Below are 17,914 nucleotides of genomic sequence, written 5' to 3'. Positions count from 1 at the left end.
TCTTGTGTAAAAGTTGGGGTGCTTAAATTATTTGAGTATATGTGGTATATACAGAAACACCAGTTTAAAAGATTAAATACAATGCACAAAACTCATTAAGTCATTCACAGTGAAGTTGTTCTGATTAATTAAAATGTAAATTGACAAATTAAGTCACAGTATGAGAGCTGTCTAAACTCTTTGACAAAAAAGCAAAAATGGAGTTGTGTATCATTTTTCAGTAAGAGTGAAGATGTTTGAACATGAATCAATCAATAGGGATAAAGTAGGTTGTGGTGACATAAAACAAACTTTTAAAATTAATATGCAGCTTCCAAATCTAGGGACACAAATTTTCCATCACATCATAATCATAATAAGGAGCATGAATTCTTTGTTCAGTGATATAACACTGCTTAGTCCGTTGGAAGTCAGCCAACATTTCACTTGCTACTTGCTTCATGCTGGTTTCTTCTTTTGCTTATTCTCTGGCCCTGAAGATGGAGAAAACATGTTCCTCCAGAAAGTCAGCTGACTTTCAGTGGACTACACAGTGTTTATCCCAGAAGATAAAACTCTTAATAACCACTGCTGTGAGAACCTCAAGTATTACAGAGAGCTTGAAGTTTTCTCCTCATTAGGTCCGAAACATATCTCCAAAATTTTGGAACAGTTTTGTCCAACTTTTGTAGATGTTGCTAGTTTATACTAAGGGAATTGCAAATATGGAATAACATTTTTATTATGTAATAAATAGAGGTGGCTTACATAGTGACCTAAAACTAGCATCAAAGCAAACTGAAAATTATTTAATCATTTCCATCTGCCTGTCTGCCTTTGACAGGGTCCATTCTATGGGACTAATTTTCACCCCAGTATTTTGGGCTTATGTTAACTTCCATCATGGTGTTTTGATTTTGGTTCAGTTCAGATCATTTAAGACCCAATTCACTTGCGGGCATAAATGAAGTTGTACATGCATCTTCTGTGTCTTTTGTCATATTTTTATAAACTTTATATGACACCATAGTATTACAATATTTTGACAACGTGGGTTGCTGTTTCTTGAGCAGACATTTTTATAATTGGTTCATCTCTAATTGTCATACTAGTGGATGCTATTGACTATGATACTTGCCACATTTGAATCAGTGTGATTATTTCTTATGGTAATTTATGAAAGTGTTAACAGGGATAATTCACGTATGGTTGAACAACAGAAAGCAGAAGTCACTGCTGCTGTAGTAAAGGAACTGAAGGAACAGTGACTTAAAAATTTCGTTTGACATCTTTATATAGTACTTAATGCACAGAGATTAGATCACATACTGGAACTATTTTCATGTGAAGAATGAGCTCCAAAGTTGTATTAATGTTGTGACATTAGAACCAGTAGTGTCAATGCATCGCGTCACTAAATATAGGCACTTAAAAATAGAGTTTCTGATAAATTTGATTTGTTTCATTCTGATCCGTCACACTAACAATATTATAAAAAGTTAAAACAGTTCTGTCCAGTGTGACTGGTGAAGATTTTTCTTATTTAAATTCCTCATGCCCTTACATGTTTCAGTCTTTAGAGATCATCAACATAGGGACATGAATACAGTTGGAAGCTACTATTACAATATGTGTTATGAGCATTAAAATATACATATAATGTTGATAGTATAGGATTGGATATAAAATCTGAAGTTTTTGCAACTACAGCGGCTTTCTTAATAAATTAAAATTTTTGTAATTGCTTTTAAATTTTTTTTTAGAATTTATAAACCAAGTAGGTTTGTGTCCACTTTCTTATTACTTCTCTTGAGGGGGCCTAAACGTGTGCCATCTTATCGTTCTTGAGAAGATGGTTTTTTGATGTCGTCCACGAACACCCACAGGACTACATCTTATATTTATAATAAGAGTTTCTGATTTTTCTGCAGTTACTGAATCTTTGATATTATAGAGCTGTACATAATGAACATAGATCCCAAGAGTCCACATACAGGATTATGGCTTCTTGTATTTTGGTTGTGTTTTATGTTCGTCCTTCTTTCGGCCCAGAACGTATTCAATGTAGCTGAGGTAGCCATCTTTGTCAAGATCATCTTGTTCCAGTACTTGGTCTATCAATTCTAGACAAGAAAATAATCTTAAGTCAGTTGTTAGAAAGTAGGATGCTTTGTATTGGCAGAAATGGAAGAGAGATTTTAAAGATGCTGTTTTAGTCCATTTGACAAATAGGAATGATGTTAGCGACCTAAGATGTGGGAACATTGAACCATAAAGAATATAACACAAATTAAATGGCTCATTTGCATAGGAAGACGACATGAAAATGAAGACTTTATTAATATTACATTCTCTCTTTGCTTTTCCAAACAGAGAACTAATTTCACAAGAGATTTGGTTCTTCCTGTAAAAGATTTGTTTATGGTTCATTTGACAATGTTGTCAGTAGCTTATACTAAATGTAGTGTCATACAATGGGATGATAGTAAATAATGAATTTGGTGTGGCATAATTAGAGGCCTTATTTCGGGATTTGCCTGAAGGAGCTAAGGAAAACCACAAGGAACCTTGGGCAGGCCAAGATTTTAAGCTGGAACCTCCCAAATACAAACCAAGAGTGCTCTCCACTCAACCTCGATATTTGGTAAAAATATTTTACATTTAATTATGTGGGTCTTCTTCCTATTCTTCTCCTTCTTAGTCTCCTCCTCTTTATTATTCTTATGCCTTTGGTCAAACTCCTGCTCCAAAGCTATTTCAGCTTCTCATTCCATCTCTTCCTTTGTCAATGTAGACCACATTTTCCCACAGGATAACAATAATGTGCTTGCCATGTTAAACATTCAGGGGGTCATCCGTTTTGCTTTTTTCCTTCAGTTTCTTTGGTACTGCCAGATTTCCTCTGCCACGTTCTCTGTATCTAGATATTCTTTCTCATTTTATCCACCAATATATGGTTAAGTAAGGTTATCTGTCAACACAACAAAAACAGCTTTTCAATCAATATTACTCAGATTGAAATTATTCCATATTGCTTTCTGCATGTTTTGGTCCTCATGGGACCATCATCAGGCAGTATTATATAATATGACTAAGGTTAATTGAACTCCCAATATGGACCCATATTTGGTGCAACGTGTGCGAAAGTTGTCCATCAACGTAACCCCTAATACCTGCCTCAGAAACCTCATTTAAGATGTTTCGGTCTTGTTGTTTTGATTTCTTAGAACCATTGTTTCACTGCCATATAGAAGCACACTGTGCATTCTTAATTTTGTTTCTTGTCTCGTTTCTTGAAAGTATCTTTTAATGACTTCATTGTATTTCTGAATATTCGCTTGGAGGTCTGTGTTAAGTTTAGGCATTGATGACTTGTATCACAGATATTCAAGGAAGTTGGCCTGCTTTGTTATAAGATGTGAAAGGTTGTGATGGTAGCATATTAATACAATTATTGTATTTCTGGACAGTATCCATTGTCCTCTTTTGTTTCAGAGACTGGGTTCTGTCTCCCTTCAGGTGGAACCAACTCAGTTGGGCCCAATTGATAGAGCTATTTCCTATCTCTGGATGCCAGCACTAACACGGCATAAACCATCTGCGAGAGTTAAGACAAATGTTAACAACTTTAAAAAACTCCACACGCGTGAGGCAAAGCACCTGTGTTCAGGCACTGTTTCACAGCTGTTGTTAATCAGAATGAAGTCATCACTAAAGAGGCAAAGTCTCCAGTACCAACATAAAAACAATATTCACACATAATCTACACTGGACAGAGCTGTAGTTTTCTGACTTCTGCTGTAATAATTTGAATCTAGATGGGAAAGATGTCAAAGATGGATTGACTGATCAGGTGATGTACCATGACATGTGAGTGCATTCCTTGTATTTCCTGTAGGGGGTGTTTGCTTCAATCTGCAAGACCTTAGCTTCTTGTCAACATGTTTTGTGGCCTTCTTCACATTCATGTTGGGCTAATTTTGATTTTGCGCTGCTATCCTGACACCTGTAACATCTTGATTATTCTCATGTTTCCTCTCTCCATTGTCATAGCTTAGGATTTGTTGTTTGATACTTTAGTATTAGATGCTTATTCTATTTTGCAGAGTTCTGTCACATTTTATTATAAATTATGGCTTTCTAACACTGCCTTCTTATCTGTAAATAATACTCAGTAAAAATATTATTTCCCACAGATATTCTTTTTGCTTTAATCACTTTCCATTCCCCTGGCACTTTGCATATAAATCAAACAGTAGAGGAGAGAGTCCACACTTTGTCATAAACTCAATAAGGCTTTTCTCATATTGATTTTATATTCTGTTTTGATCATAATGCTTGCATTATCATACAGGGATGTAATAGTGTTCAACAAATTCAAAGGTACAGTACATCATGGTTACTTATATTGATCTATAATTTGCACCAGTTCAGTCTGTTTGCATTTTTGTGGTCTAACAACAGAAGGAACAATAGTAAATTATAGTCTCTTCTCTAGTATTGTTTTCTGCTAAACATTGCCTCCATACATCCAGTGTCAATAAACAGTAAATACTTATTCTTAAATTAGCATATGTCACTCAGGATAGCTGTTATCCAGGCTAGGTTTGAACTTGGGACCTCCTAGGTGAAAAAGAGAATACACAAGAATACATCAGTTCTGTTGACTGATGGTATCCTCTGAAGGCATGTACATCTAATACAGTAACAAAATCATCTTAAAACACTCCCACAAAAATGGAAATGGTACTTCCCTGCCAAATATCATGAACCCTTCTCAGAATTAATTTCTGATTGGTTGCCACTTACCAACAAAATAGTCAAAATCGTCTTGGTCTAAATTCGTGCTTTTTTCTCTCTGTGTTTCAATCTGCTGTTGATGATCGTGAAAGGCCCCACCTTCTGACTGTTCCTCATTATAATGGACTGTATGCTGGATTGCTTGTAAGATCTCCAGCCCATCCAATTTAGTATTATTGTCAAAATCATGTAGCCTGGACAAACCATCATTGGACATTAATATTAGAACTAAAACAAGTTGAATACACATGTTTTCAAATGTGTTCTTTAATTATTTTGATTCCTCAATAGCCATGATATTTATATATTGCAAATACAAGCTTACAGTTGCATAGTTAACACAGTTATCACGACATAATTAGGTATTACTTTTACATGCAATCTGTTCATTATTCAACTTAATGAAAGATATTTAATATGACAGATGAATGAATCCATATTTTATGTCAAGTCACAATCTTTTACAGTAACCAAATTCTTTTCAATAAATTTGTAATATTTAGTTTGAGCTTTGTGTAAAATAGTTGTAATACAGGACTAGTTGAAAGTGAAATTTCTTTCGCCAAACAGCTTTTGGAGTAGACACCCAGTATTGGTACTGCAGTATGTCAAAATATATTCACTGGGTTATGGATGAAACGTTTTGACAGACATACATACCTCCTTGTTATGAATGTGTGAATTTATAAATGCCATTTAATTTCTTCTAGTATCGACACCAAATATTATAGTGATTTTTGTGCCAATTGTTGAACCCATTAAGCTACATTCTGATTTTTGTGTGTCATATTTAAAAAAATATTAGTAGGATGCTCAGTTCAAGTTTAACAAAATTATAGTGTGAGGTTATTACATATTCTGTTTTATATCAGTATACTACAGTAATTATTAAAAGAAATTAATTTATAAAACCAGTTAATATAATATACTCACTTGAAGTAATGAAATTCCAATTCTTCTGGCGTCATTTTATGAGTATCCACCTTAGAGACCCATTCGCCAAGATCCTCACGAATGTGCCTGCAGCAAACAAAGTAATACTGTTCATGTCATTAACAGTATTCATTTCAGATTCCTTGAAAGGAGAGAAATCGAGTTGCTAAAATGTTGATGACAAATGCAAAGCAAAAGGGTAAACAGATTGGTATAGTCAAAAACTGGAATATATCAGTTTGGAATGTGAAAGATATAAGCCATGAGCTAGATGATTCGAAGAATTGATTAATAGAAAGTTAGATATGGCTATTTTATCTGAAGCAATGAAAAAAACTAAAAGGAGCTGCAGTGATAATGATAAGTAAAAAGGCAAAAAATAAAATCTACAGCTATATTTTTATAAATGAAAGAACTGTCATGAGAAGACTATGGATAGACAGAGGGTACATAAGTATTGTAAGCACGTATGCACTAGAAGAAAAGCAGAACGAAGATACTGCAGGAATTCTACAAAATTCTACAAGATACATTACAAAAAGTGAATAAAACTGTTTTTATTTTGTATGGCCAGTGATATGAGTGCTAGGGTTGGCAGTACACCAGTACATTTTGTATTAGGAACAATTAAAAAAAATACAATCAGAATGGAAGAAAGTTAATAGAATTTGCTACAGAAAATTGAGACTTTACAAACATATTCTTCAAACACAAAGACATTCATAAATTCACAAGGAGTGCTAGAAATTGCAGGTCAGTAATTGATTATATTTTAGTTAGTAGGAAAACTGAAATGCTGGTGAAAGATATAGATGTCTACAGAAGAGCAGGTGTACACTGAGACCACTTTCTTGTGATTGCAGAACTGGCATTGCCCAAAAGATGAAGAAAAAACATTTGTCAAAAACAAGAGAAGGAAGAAACTTTTAAGGTCGACTTGGTGTAGGAAGAGAGCATGTTGAATGTACAGGGAAAGACTAAAGAGATACATGTACCTTGACCAAAGAGCAGTAAATGACAATATTAATTTAGAATGGAATGAATTGAAGGGTTTGATGATTCAAGCTGCAGATGAAGTGGTAAGACGAGAGCTTATGGACTTGAATCGAAAACATAGCTCACCTAATAGTTGAGGAAAAGAAAGTGTTCTGTCTTAATTGTCATTCCTCTGGCACTACAGATGAGGCCATTGGTGTGGATTTCAAATGATGTCAGTCAAGGAGGTTAAACACAAAAAAGGATGAGTAATGTGAGCTGGAAAAATGAGGACATCAATTCCACGGAATAGAGCCCTCTTGAGAAGCTGATTCTCTGTTGTTTTTAGCCCCCCCCCCTCCCCCATATATGAAAAGGTGTTTTTTGGATTGTCGTCTCATTGTATGTATGTATGTATGTATGTATGGTTTTGCACCTCGCTAGCTCCACAACAGTTGGGCGGATTTTGTTTTTATTCGTTAAAGATTTTATTGTCATGCGTCAGTGCGTGGTGAAGATGAACACTATAACCCCAAAATTGGGGCCCTTCAAATGGACTGCAAAAACATACTATCGACTTTATCTAATACTTATCTAAATATATTGATTGCATTTTTGGTAATTTATAGAGACTGTCTCTCTAAATAAGACTGTATCCGTAGTGTCTTAAAGAAAATAACTGTAAGCGCACTAGGGACCCAAAGGCGAAATGTCGCTTTGTCGAAACCGGCTTTACCCCTAGAAAGAAGTTTATTTCTGTTGAGTATTAAGTAAGCAGCAGGGTTTTACCGATCAACAGCCTGTTTCGTTTCCAAGGTAACGTAGTCAGTTTCAGTCGTATTTGCAATATCTTAGCTGCAATGTTTGTAACATTGCTTACTTTTCTTGTAGACCAAAAAAGCTTTGTTTAAAAATATATACTCAGTTTCTGATATATTTCAGTTTAACAGGACCATTTTAGGCGAAAGTTACACTAAGAACACTTCAAGAACAATTGAACCTGCATACAGAGTCTAATTTATTAAAAGTTATTATATTGATTTGTGTTTCGAGCCCTATCCGTCTTGCAGCTGTAGACTGAAACAGTAAAAGGGCACACTTGTATGTATGTATGTATGAAAATATATAGATGTATCGCTTATTATCACGGTACAGTCAATTACAAAAGAAGTTCTTGAAATGAGTTTAAAGTTTTCGCTTTCCCAACATATTTCGATAATTACAATGTCATATTCAGGCGTGCCTTTTTCAGTAATAAAATATATATAAAATCATGTGTTAATTCTACTCATGTATACTGTATATTAGTGAAGCTCAGGTAAGTTTTATATAGTTCTCGTCAAAACTGTCGTCCCAAGTACAGGTGGATACAGCCAGATATTTAATGACACCAACACAAATTAATAACGTGTTGAAGAGAACGTTGGTTGTAACGCCTTGTATTTTGGAAAGAGTCCGAAGTTTCGGATGGATATATCGCCTCGGTCGAGGAAACAAACAGTGAAAGAAACCAGCAGACACGGGCGACAAGAATGGCTTATCGTGTAGGGTTTGAGTTTATTAGCTTCTGCTGGCTTCTTGTTTGACTGCAAACGTTCGCAAAAGTAGATACAAATTAGAACTCTTAAGATAAATTCTGAACCAGTTTTAAAGTTCTATTTACAGTTATGCTGTGCACCTTGTCACGTACATTTCTTTTTTAAGCCATTATATATAACAGACTGAAATGAAAATATATGTATGCATAAGTATATATAGGTGTGTGTGTGTGTACTGTATATCAACGTATCATAATTTTTTTATTACTAGTGAGGTGGGACTAAGTCCCTTGTACTGCGGCCACTTCTTGCCTGCTGTACCAGCCCCAGATGATAGACGAGGGTGATTGTGGAGCAATTAGTAGAATGAAGATTGGCAGGGGAACCGAAGTACTCGGAGAAAACCCGGCCTAGCGCCACTTTGTTCACCACAAATCCCACTTGACCAGACCGGAATCGAACCCGGGCCGCCGCGGTGGAAGCCAGCGACTAACCGCTTGAGCTATGGGGCGGCCTACCACAATCTTGCCTGCATTCCTCGTATTTCATTGAACTCTTAGTTCCATAACCGTAATCGCAAGGGCTCCCGCTAGACTTCCTTCTGAACCAGTTGGATTCAACCCTCATTCTCGTGACTTATTTGTTTAAAATCAAGATCCTCCGTCTAAGCACTCTTGACGAATGATGTAAAAATATTTTTGTTAACAATAGCAAAACCCTAATGCCAACTTTAGAGGATAGAAGGTATCGCGTGGTCAGCGCAACGAATCTCCACGGCCGTTAATCTCGGTTTTCTATACCGGAGCCGCTATTTCCTTGAAATAGCTCCTCAGTTATCCTCGCGAGGCTGAGTGAACCCCGTTCCAGACCCACTACTTCTCAGAAAATCTGGTAGCGTGGGGAATCGAACCCGGGACCTCTGGATCTGTAGCCAGGAACTCTGACCACTAGACCACTACGCTCGGTCGGTATAATTCGTTTGCGGACTACAGACCACGGAGTTTATTTATAGCAAAACCCCCCTTTTGACATATACTTACTCAGTATCGTGCAGCAGATCTGTGTCCTGAGTCAACTTCGGGGCTTCGACGACCGCTCCTTCTTGGCGATGTGGGCTGTAATGGTGATGTGTCACAATCTTCCCTCTGGGATGATGGGGCCCCCTCATGCCATGGCAATTTCCAACGGAGGGCTCTTCCATCAGAGTTACAATACATAACAGGATCCCAGTTCGAATGAACATTGTGTCTCGTACAAAAGAAACGCCTGTATTCTTGAGCAGTGATTTCAGACACTGTTTAAATTATTCGGATAGGCTTAGCAAACTGGAAAAAGAAAATAAACGAAAGATCAGTATAACTAAAACAATAACCGTATCATATTGTCACGTGTAGGGGTGACTCTCGACGGGGTTTGGATTGGTGAATGGGTTTATTGACCACTTATACACACGACTCGGAACTACAAGCACTTACAGCACCACCACTAATCTCCACAGTTCACAAATCACCACAGCACCCAATAAGCCTTTTCCAGCCTGCTATATCTTCACCAGCCGTTCCCTGTCAACGGCTTCTATGAGTGGAGATTCTTCAGCTTCACGCGCTGAAGTCCTCTCTTCACAAAATCCTGTACAGAACTGACTAAGCTCAAAATCAAAGTCACATTGTGACTGACGGTCGGTCAGTCAGTAAGTCTTGGTATCGAGGACCCCCCTGGGGCCCATGACCAGATATGTATTACTGTTTGACAGTTACGGTCTTGTTTTTATGGGGCGCCCTTCTCTAACGAGAGGACGGGTCTGTCTTTTGTATATGCTGCTGACCCTTGTCAGCGCAGTCTTTCACGTGTCCGAGTCCTTTGGGACTCGCGATCGTACTTTACAGTCTCAGATTTGAGAATTCACTTTTCATCATCTCCTACGACTCACAGGGTCACGGTGGATGTATTCGACCCCGCCTCCACGCGGGTAGACTGAGCTCTAACCTTGTCCTCTGGTTATAACATATCGGCACGGACCACATAGTAAACACAGCTCTTCCATTATTGTAGTCCAACATATTATCATGAATTTGTTGCCTAGAAACGGGAACGTGTTTACTTAGCCGTTGCCCATAAACGGCTCTGGTATGTCTGCCCATCTCGCGGTCGTTGCATAGCAGCGGCTATACATGCTACTGTATATAAATTAAATTAGGAATACATTAAAATTGTTAAAGAATTGAAGTGTGTGTGGACTGAAATTTGTCAGGGCAAGGCCTAGGGTCAGGCTCTTTTGAGCATGGCAATGAAATTCCATAAAAGTCAGCTGTGTAAAGGCTCTGCTCTATGGAATTAGTTAACTATAAATTACATTTTTATTCTGAGATGGAGTAGTTTATAGCTGGATATTCGTCGAGTGTTATTTACTGCAGGATGGTTAACTGCGTCTCCTCTGAAAATTGTTGGTTCTATTTTAGCTGTTGGCTACACTGTTCTTGGCAGGTTCCGGGCTCCTTGCTGTAGTCCAGATACCATGAATTTTAGTGTTGAAAGTCCAGTACACTTTCAGACATATTTTACTGGAGATGTTCGCTCGTGAAGTCGGCTTTTTCTCTGTTTATTTGTGCTTGTGAGAAGTCACCGTCTGGAAGTCGATAGTCTAACGAAGGTTCGTATTGTGCTTAAAGCATATATTTTGATATTCTAAAATTAATTTTATACGTGCATTTTATACCTCCAAAATAATTAAGTGTATCTAAGGGTTATCAGATGCTCATGTCACGCTGCACACTGTTTCCTTCACGACTGACGCCTATCAAAATGTTTGATACGAATTAGACGTCACGTCATTATACCTGTTTTGTGACGTCGATTTTACTTTAATTTATGGGGTTTACTTTTATCATCTGTTTTGGACAAGCAGTCGGATCGTGAAACTGACAAATTACCTCCATCACGCAGACCTACTTTTATTGGCATGTTGCTTTGATGTAAGGGCCTTTTTTTTTCTTTCGCTGGTTGTACAGCCCCCCTTGGACCCTAGACTCTGACTTTTTCAGTTTCATGATTTACAGACGGCTGGACTCCTTGGATGAGTGATCAGCTCATCGCAAGGGACTATTTTACCATGTCTGTGTTTCTACATTGCTGCAGGAATTTGTCCAGACGGACGAGAATTCGGAGTTTGTAGTTATTCAGTCTGGCAGTGATTAATGTGTTATTGTGTCATTTAACTGTGTTTCAAATGAAGATATGGGAAGGCGAGCACATGAGTATGAGGAGATTACCGGTTTGGCTTATATGAAGAAATTCCCAGTTCGCTTGGAGAGACTGGGGAAGACAAATACATTTAAATATTTATATAAAAAGACACGTGAGACACGTGACATCTACTCTCTTCTGTGTTTCTTTCCAATTATATGAAGCAGCCAGCAGATTTTGGCTGGTCTCAGGACAAAATTTTCTTAGACTTTTTTTTTTCCTTGGCACTACAGCCCCAGTGGGCCTAGGTCTACCTCCATGAACTTCTCCGTTCACTTCGGTTTTTGTAGATCTTACACATTCGGTAGGACTCCTTGGGCGGGTGATCAGCTCGTCGCAAGGCCTCTACCTATACACAAACAGAGAAACACAAACTAAACATCCATGCCCTAAGTGGGATTCGAAACCACGATCCCGGTTTACAAGCGAGAGAAGACAGTAAATGCCTTAGACCGCTCGGCTACCGTGACCGGCCGAGACATTTGTTTGCATAAGCCTAAGTCCCAAACGTTTCGTTTACGACTATCTGATATTTGCCAGGCCTGAAACAAAATCATTTCTCTTGCGCCATGTTTGACATGTTTAACAGTATAAAACAGTGAATATAATTAGTCGAGTTTCTGTTAATATAAAGATCGTGAAAGGAAGTAGTAATTACGATATATTTTTCGGTTCTTTTTTTCCGGAGACTGGATATACTTAATGTTTCGGATTCGGCAAATCGATAGCGGACTGTACTGAAGTCGGGACCCTGAGTTAGATACGAACATCATGAACCATAACGGCACGGACTTTTATTCTGCTCCAATAAATTGCTGCATTAGCAGGCCTCTGATCCAGCCGTCCCGTATGTACATGTCCCGCGCCAAGTACAGGATTACATCGCTCACTGCTAGAGCGACACAACCGAGCAGGATTAGCAGGAGCAGCGCGGCTTACTTAACAGTGGTGGTGATTTTATCACGTTGGTTTTCGGAGTATTGAAACGTCATTGATAATGATGATAATGATGCTTCCCTTGAGGGTTGTGAACAAGAGTCCTCATCCCTCAGAGAATTTCAGTACTCTCCCCCTACCACATTCCACCCTCTCTCCACTGTAGGTGATGTTTGGTGGACTATGAATTGGTAATCGCAGTCTCCCACCCTACAAACCCTAATGCGCTCAATGGAGTAGGACAGAATGGACTTTTAGCTGTAGTGTATATCCTCCGGACACACTTGTCATCATCAAAGTTCCCTACTTTATTCAAACACCATTATTGAAAGTCTGACACGAGTGGGATGGGTCTAAGGGGTGGGAAATCTCACCCTCCATTCTACCCTTAGATTCGGAGTACAGAATTATATTGTACGTAAAGTTGCACATAATTCTTAAATATTCTGAAGCTGTAGTTTTTGTTATACATCTATTCTGAGACAGTCTTCTGATTACTTAACTACCGATCAGAGTGGCCGCTCGGTCTAAAGCATGACCTGTGTTCGCCCCCTCAAACACTGGGATCGTGGGTTCAAATCTAATTTAAGACATGGCTGTCTGTGCGTTTATTCTGTGTTTGTGCTGTCCTGTGTGCGGGTAGCGGCCTTGAGACGGGCTGATCCCCGTTAAAGGAGTCCTACCGATTGTGTAAAAAGACCAAGAAACTGAAAAAAAAACGGCCAAGGTCCAACAAAGAGCTGTAAAGCCATAGAATAGATAGACAGATTACTTAACTACATTCAACGATGAAGTGCTCGAATTCCTTAGTATCTAATGACAGTCTTAATAAATGTACGAATAATGCGTCAGGGCTGTGAACATACTTATTATTCCAGAACGAGAGTGACAAATCAAAATTACGTTCAAGGAGTTACGAGAAGATAGAATCAGAATTCTTCATCTTCCACTTTACTACCTAAAAAGAAGCAAAGCTTAAAATAGACAAACTGTAATCCTTCTATATATATGTAAATGAGTTTCTGTAATGGTGAGTTTAATGCAGAAATTACGTAATTTCCTGTTGCCATAGCAACGAATTGTCAGGCGTCCGTACGATGCATGAACGTAAGTTATGTAGAAGCTCACGAACGAACGACCGAACAGTCTTCCATTTTAGTGTCTGTTTTTAAATATTGGTAAAATACTGGGCACTATGGCCCTTGGATCGACTCAGCCTCTAACAGAAATGAATACCAGGAATCTTCCTGGGGGTAAAGAGCGGTCGGCGCGTAAGGCTGACGACCTCACCGCCATCTGTGAGCCTCGACGTCTCACAACCCTATGGACCTTCACGGCCTGTCACAGGGATAGCTTTACCTTACCTGTACCTTCTTTCCTTTTCACAACATGCACCTTAAAGTTGTCGGGGCACGCGGTAGCGTAGTTGGTTGAGGGGCTATGCTACAAGCCGGAAGGTCGCGGGTTCAAATCCCGTTGAGGTCATTGGATTTTTTTCAATTGACCTAATCCTTCCAGCCGCACTATGGCCCTGGGGTTTACTCAGCCAGGAACTAATTAAATAATTTTCCTGGTGAGTAAAGCGCGGCCGGCGCGTAAGGCTGACAACCTTACCGCCATCTTTGAGCCGATTGTCTAGATAATGTGGGACCCTTAATGTCTCACAACCCTATGGGTCTTCATGACCTGTTACAGGGATAGCTTTACTTTTTTACTTTACTTTACATAAAATTGCGTCACTAATGTTACTTGTAGAATCAATTACAAATGTACTATTTTCTGACGTTCCTGAGTGATGCAATGTCCGAAATTTGTTTTTGATTAGGAGCTCTGTTATAGCCTAAATGTACATAAATCACCTAACCCCTCTTTGAAACAAACTTCTTATCTTCAATATATCTTGGAAATACTTCCATATTAATTTTTACATATGTTTCTTCTGCGAGGGAACAGCTTTCTCTGGAATCAGCTAGCCCATAACCTATTTTATTTATTATTTGCATTATTTGATTAAATAAATATTCTTGGAATGTTCTTGGGGATGGGCGGCCAGCGCGTAGGGCTGACAACCTTACCACCATCTATGAGCCGATTGTCTAGAAAATGTGGGAACCTCAACATCTCGCAACCCTATGGGCCTCCAAGACCTGTTACAGGGATAGCTTTACTTTTTTTTTTAATATTCCCGTTCTTAATCTATTTATACATATCTTTTTGTGTATTGTGTAGACCTATTCTGAGAACTTACCTATTATAGGTTTACCTGTTGGCAAACATTCACTTTATGACTGAATTATTTCTGCTGTTGTTATAATACAAAAACATTAATTCTGTTTTCTATCTCTTTCTCTGTCTCTATGGACAACAGCGAAGAAGAAGAAGAAACCTGTATGAACAAAACGTTCATTTAATTTAGAATTCGATTAGCAGAGGAATTGTCATGTTACTCTCTGAAGTCCCCCCTTCCAGCCCGCCCCTGTGTTCAACAGTGAGTTGAATGCCATATGGGCAGGTCTGGGATAGCTCCAGCGGAGTCCATGAATGACAATGCTTCCCTTGGCAATAGTGTCCCATATGTTTACTCTTGCACATTTTCTTCGCTTGTGTTGGAGGACAAGTGGGATGGGTGGCTGCTTTGGGGGACAGTACAGACAAAGAGAGTTCCTATCTATAATGACAATAATACTGCAATAAAACGTGTCTAATTCCGACTTTTCGCAGCTCTTGACATGCGTGTTTTCCTACTACAGCATAAAACAGAACAAAACAAAAGGTGTAAAAACACGAAAGAAGTCAGGTATGCAATAATGAAACGTGCACACAGGATTTTTATGAAGAATATTCCTTAGCTGAATTTAAATTACAGAGACACGGTGTTGTAGGTTACAACTCCGATCACAAGGCGGAAAATGTTGTTCTTATAATAATACAAATATAGTGCTAGATAAGCCGCGTAACATAACATAATAATGTGCACAGAAGAAAGCACACATGGCAAACAAAATGATATCACTGGAATTTGAGAAGTAGGTACCCAGACTAAGTAAGATAAATGGAAAGAACTGATTAAATTCTTTGAATTTAACAAAGCCTTAAACATTATTCATTCCCATAAAGTGAATAATTATATGAGCAGTAACAATAAAATAATAATAATAACAACAACAGAATTTTTGGTCATATTATAGTAACAGTTTTCTGGTTAATAATACTTGTTAATATGAACATAAATATTACGTGTAATAAAACATGTAGCCATGCGTTCAAATCTTATCGCCTACCTTATGGGGTGCTGATAAGGTATGTTTTTACCAGAAAAAGTGAATCTGCGAAAATGCAGGAAACGACGCACAAAATTACTTAATAAGCATCCCTACATAGAGGACGACGCACTTCCCGTGTCATAAAAAGCTCAATGTCCCACAGTAAAGACACACATGAAGAGCAAATTATCAACCGAACGGCTGATGGACCGCTATGTCGATACTTAGTCAGTGTGAATATGGACGTCTCGCGTCACACTGCGCAGCATCCGAGGCTCGGAGAGCAAATGATATCTCATGCAGCCGCTGTATGGAGCTGCTATGCCCACAGCCCTATCAAGCTAGCATTTAGTCCTTACAGGTTCATATGTTTGCCCACCAAGTATTCTTCTGAATTTTAAAAATATAGGATTTCCTCCAGTATTGAATTTGAACGTGTTATTCTTAATACCATGCCGATTTTGAAAAATTTCACATTTTTAGATTAATTTATATGAATACATGGAGGTCCATCTGAAATAATTTTTAATTCTTTGTTCTATTTTAATTTTAATATTGTTTTGATTTCTGTACTGTCAGGTTCTAAACAGGAGATATTCTCGAAAATAGCGGAGTGAGTCCGACAGAGCACCTGAAATTGTTTTCTTGGAATATTTCTTACGACGCTCTAGCGTTAAATGTCTGAAATGAGTAAACTTAAAGGCAAACACTGTTCAAGTCTGTAATGAATATAAGCCAGCTTCCATGCTCCACGAGTACATGAATTTAAACATATAATCACTGTAAAGGCATATTAAGGGTTTATTTTATTTTTTTTTGTCTGCCAATAAATTCCAATAAAACTTTCATTTTGAACTTCAGCATGAAGTGCAGATGCTAAAGCTGAAATATTTAATTATTTTAAAATATATGGGAGTCAAGGAACATGTACATGTATGTCAGGTAGTTAGGACTATGTCAAGCCTGTAGGAATATATTATTGCATAGACTGAGATGGGATTTAAGGAAGAAGAGCTTTAGGCAAGAGTTCACAACCTGAATTCCCTGTTCGAGCCACTGTGGAGAGCAGCGTCTCGTACTGTTCTGCGAGGTCGTTGGGTGCCAACGGAAATTATGTGGTCGGTAGCGAGAATTCGTAATTCGTTCACGAAATTTAATTATGAAGACTGAAACATATAGCCAATGGCAAAGGATTGGAATTAGATTAATACATTACGCGTTTAAAAGAGAACTGGAACTATTAGAACTTCATAACTTCCATCTTCCACAGCAAAGTTCTAAACATGCTCATTTGTTAAATGGTTCTGTGTTTCATGTTCTAAGATGTAGCTAACTTAATTTTTAACACGGTACATCAATAAGAATTGAATTTGTGTGAAGAATATTTATTAGAATGAATTGTTTGTGGATCCTCCATTATAGAATAATACTCGTAGCATGAGGTCACTGGATTTTTTTCAGTTGACCTAATCCTTCCAGCCGCACTATGGCCCTGGGGTCGACTGAGCCTCTAACAGAAATGAGTATCAGGAATTAATTAAATAATTTTCCTGGGGAGTAAAATGCGGCCGGCGCGTAAGGCTGACAACCTTACCGCCATCTTCGAGCCGATTGTCTAGATAATGTGGAACCCTCAATGTTTCACAACCCTATGGGCCTCCACGGTCTGTTACAGGGACAGCTTTACTTTTTTACTTTTTACTCGTAGCAAGTATAAACATTCATATTTTGCTTCATGCTGTATAAAGTGACCTTAATATGTTGATATGATACGGACCTCATAGAAAACGACGTCTCCAACGATTCTTCTATTGTTGCATGCACATTTGTTGCCGCGGTAATGTTTTTACTGAGCCGTTGACAAACAAAGATAGGGGAATAAACATATAGACACAGACTGGTGGGAGGGATTCAGGGAGTACGCCGTTCGAATGGTCTCAGGTTCCTTGATATACGTTCATTCATTCGAAAGTTGACAAGAGGGATACATAGACACATGGTGATCGAATAAGCCTACTTTTATTTTTTTTTATATAAGGAACTTAGACTAAATGAAGTCACTTGAGAAGGAATTAAGATGCCTAATATCGTTCAATTGCTACACTCCATATAGTAAGGTTAGCAAGAAGCGGCCTACGTAGTCTAGAGGTAACGTTCCCACCTCATGACTCGTGGTACGCGGGTTCAAACCCGGTGGAGGTCGTGGAATTTTTAAGGGCGGAAAAATTCAGGGAACAAGTCCTCCGG

The 17,914-nt window shown here is 38.3% G+C and overlaps 1 protein-coding gene across 4 annotated transcripts; it reads right to left on the bottom strand.

The window, feature by feature from the left end:
* Window positions 1–534: 534 nt before the first annotated feature.
* On the bottom strand, window positions 535–15,899 carry LOC111873255 (multiple coagulation factor deficiency protein 2 homolog). Of its 4 annotated transcripts, none has more exons than XM_023867807.2 (5): window positions 15,686–15,899; window positions 9,266–9,550; window positions 5,713–5,799; window positions 4,789–4,973; window positions 535–2,102 (listed from the first exon to the last, which is right to left on the bottom strand). In XM_023867807.2, the coding sequence occupies exons 2-5, from the start codon at window positions 9,466–9,468 to the stop codon at window positions 1,978–1,980; spliced, it is 600 nt and encodes a 199-aa protein (XP_023723575.1). In that variant the 5' UTR covers window positions 9,469–9,550; window positions 15,686–15,899; the 3' UTR covers window positions 535–1,977. The 4 variants fall into 4 exon arrangements, with proteins under 4 accessions (XP_023723575.1, XP_033610914.1, XP_023723576.1 ...); XM_033755023.1 differs by lacking the exon at window positions 15,686–15,899 and adding an exon at window positions 14,653–14,727; XM_023867808.2 differs by lacking the exon at window positions 15,686–15,899 and adding an exon at window positions 13,769–13,866.
* Window positions 15,900–17,914: the final 2,015 nt, after the last annotated feature.

Source organism: Cryptotermes secundus, unplaced genomic scaffold (genome assembly GCF_002891405.2).
Source record: "Cryptotermes secundus unplaced genomic scaffold, Csec_1.0 scaffold110, whole genome shotgun sequence".
Lineage (NCBI taxonomy): Eukaryota > Metazoa > Arthropoda > Insecta > Blattodea > Kalotermitidae > Cryptotermes > Cryptotermes secundus.
Note: the sequence above shows the minus strand (reverse complement) of the source record. Positions and strands in the feature narration are given on the sequence as shown.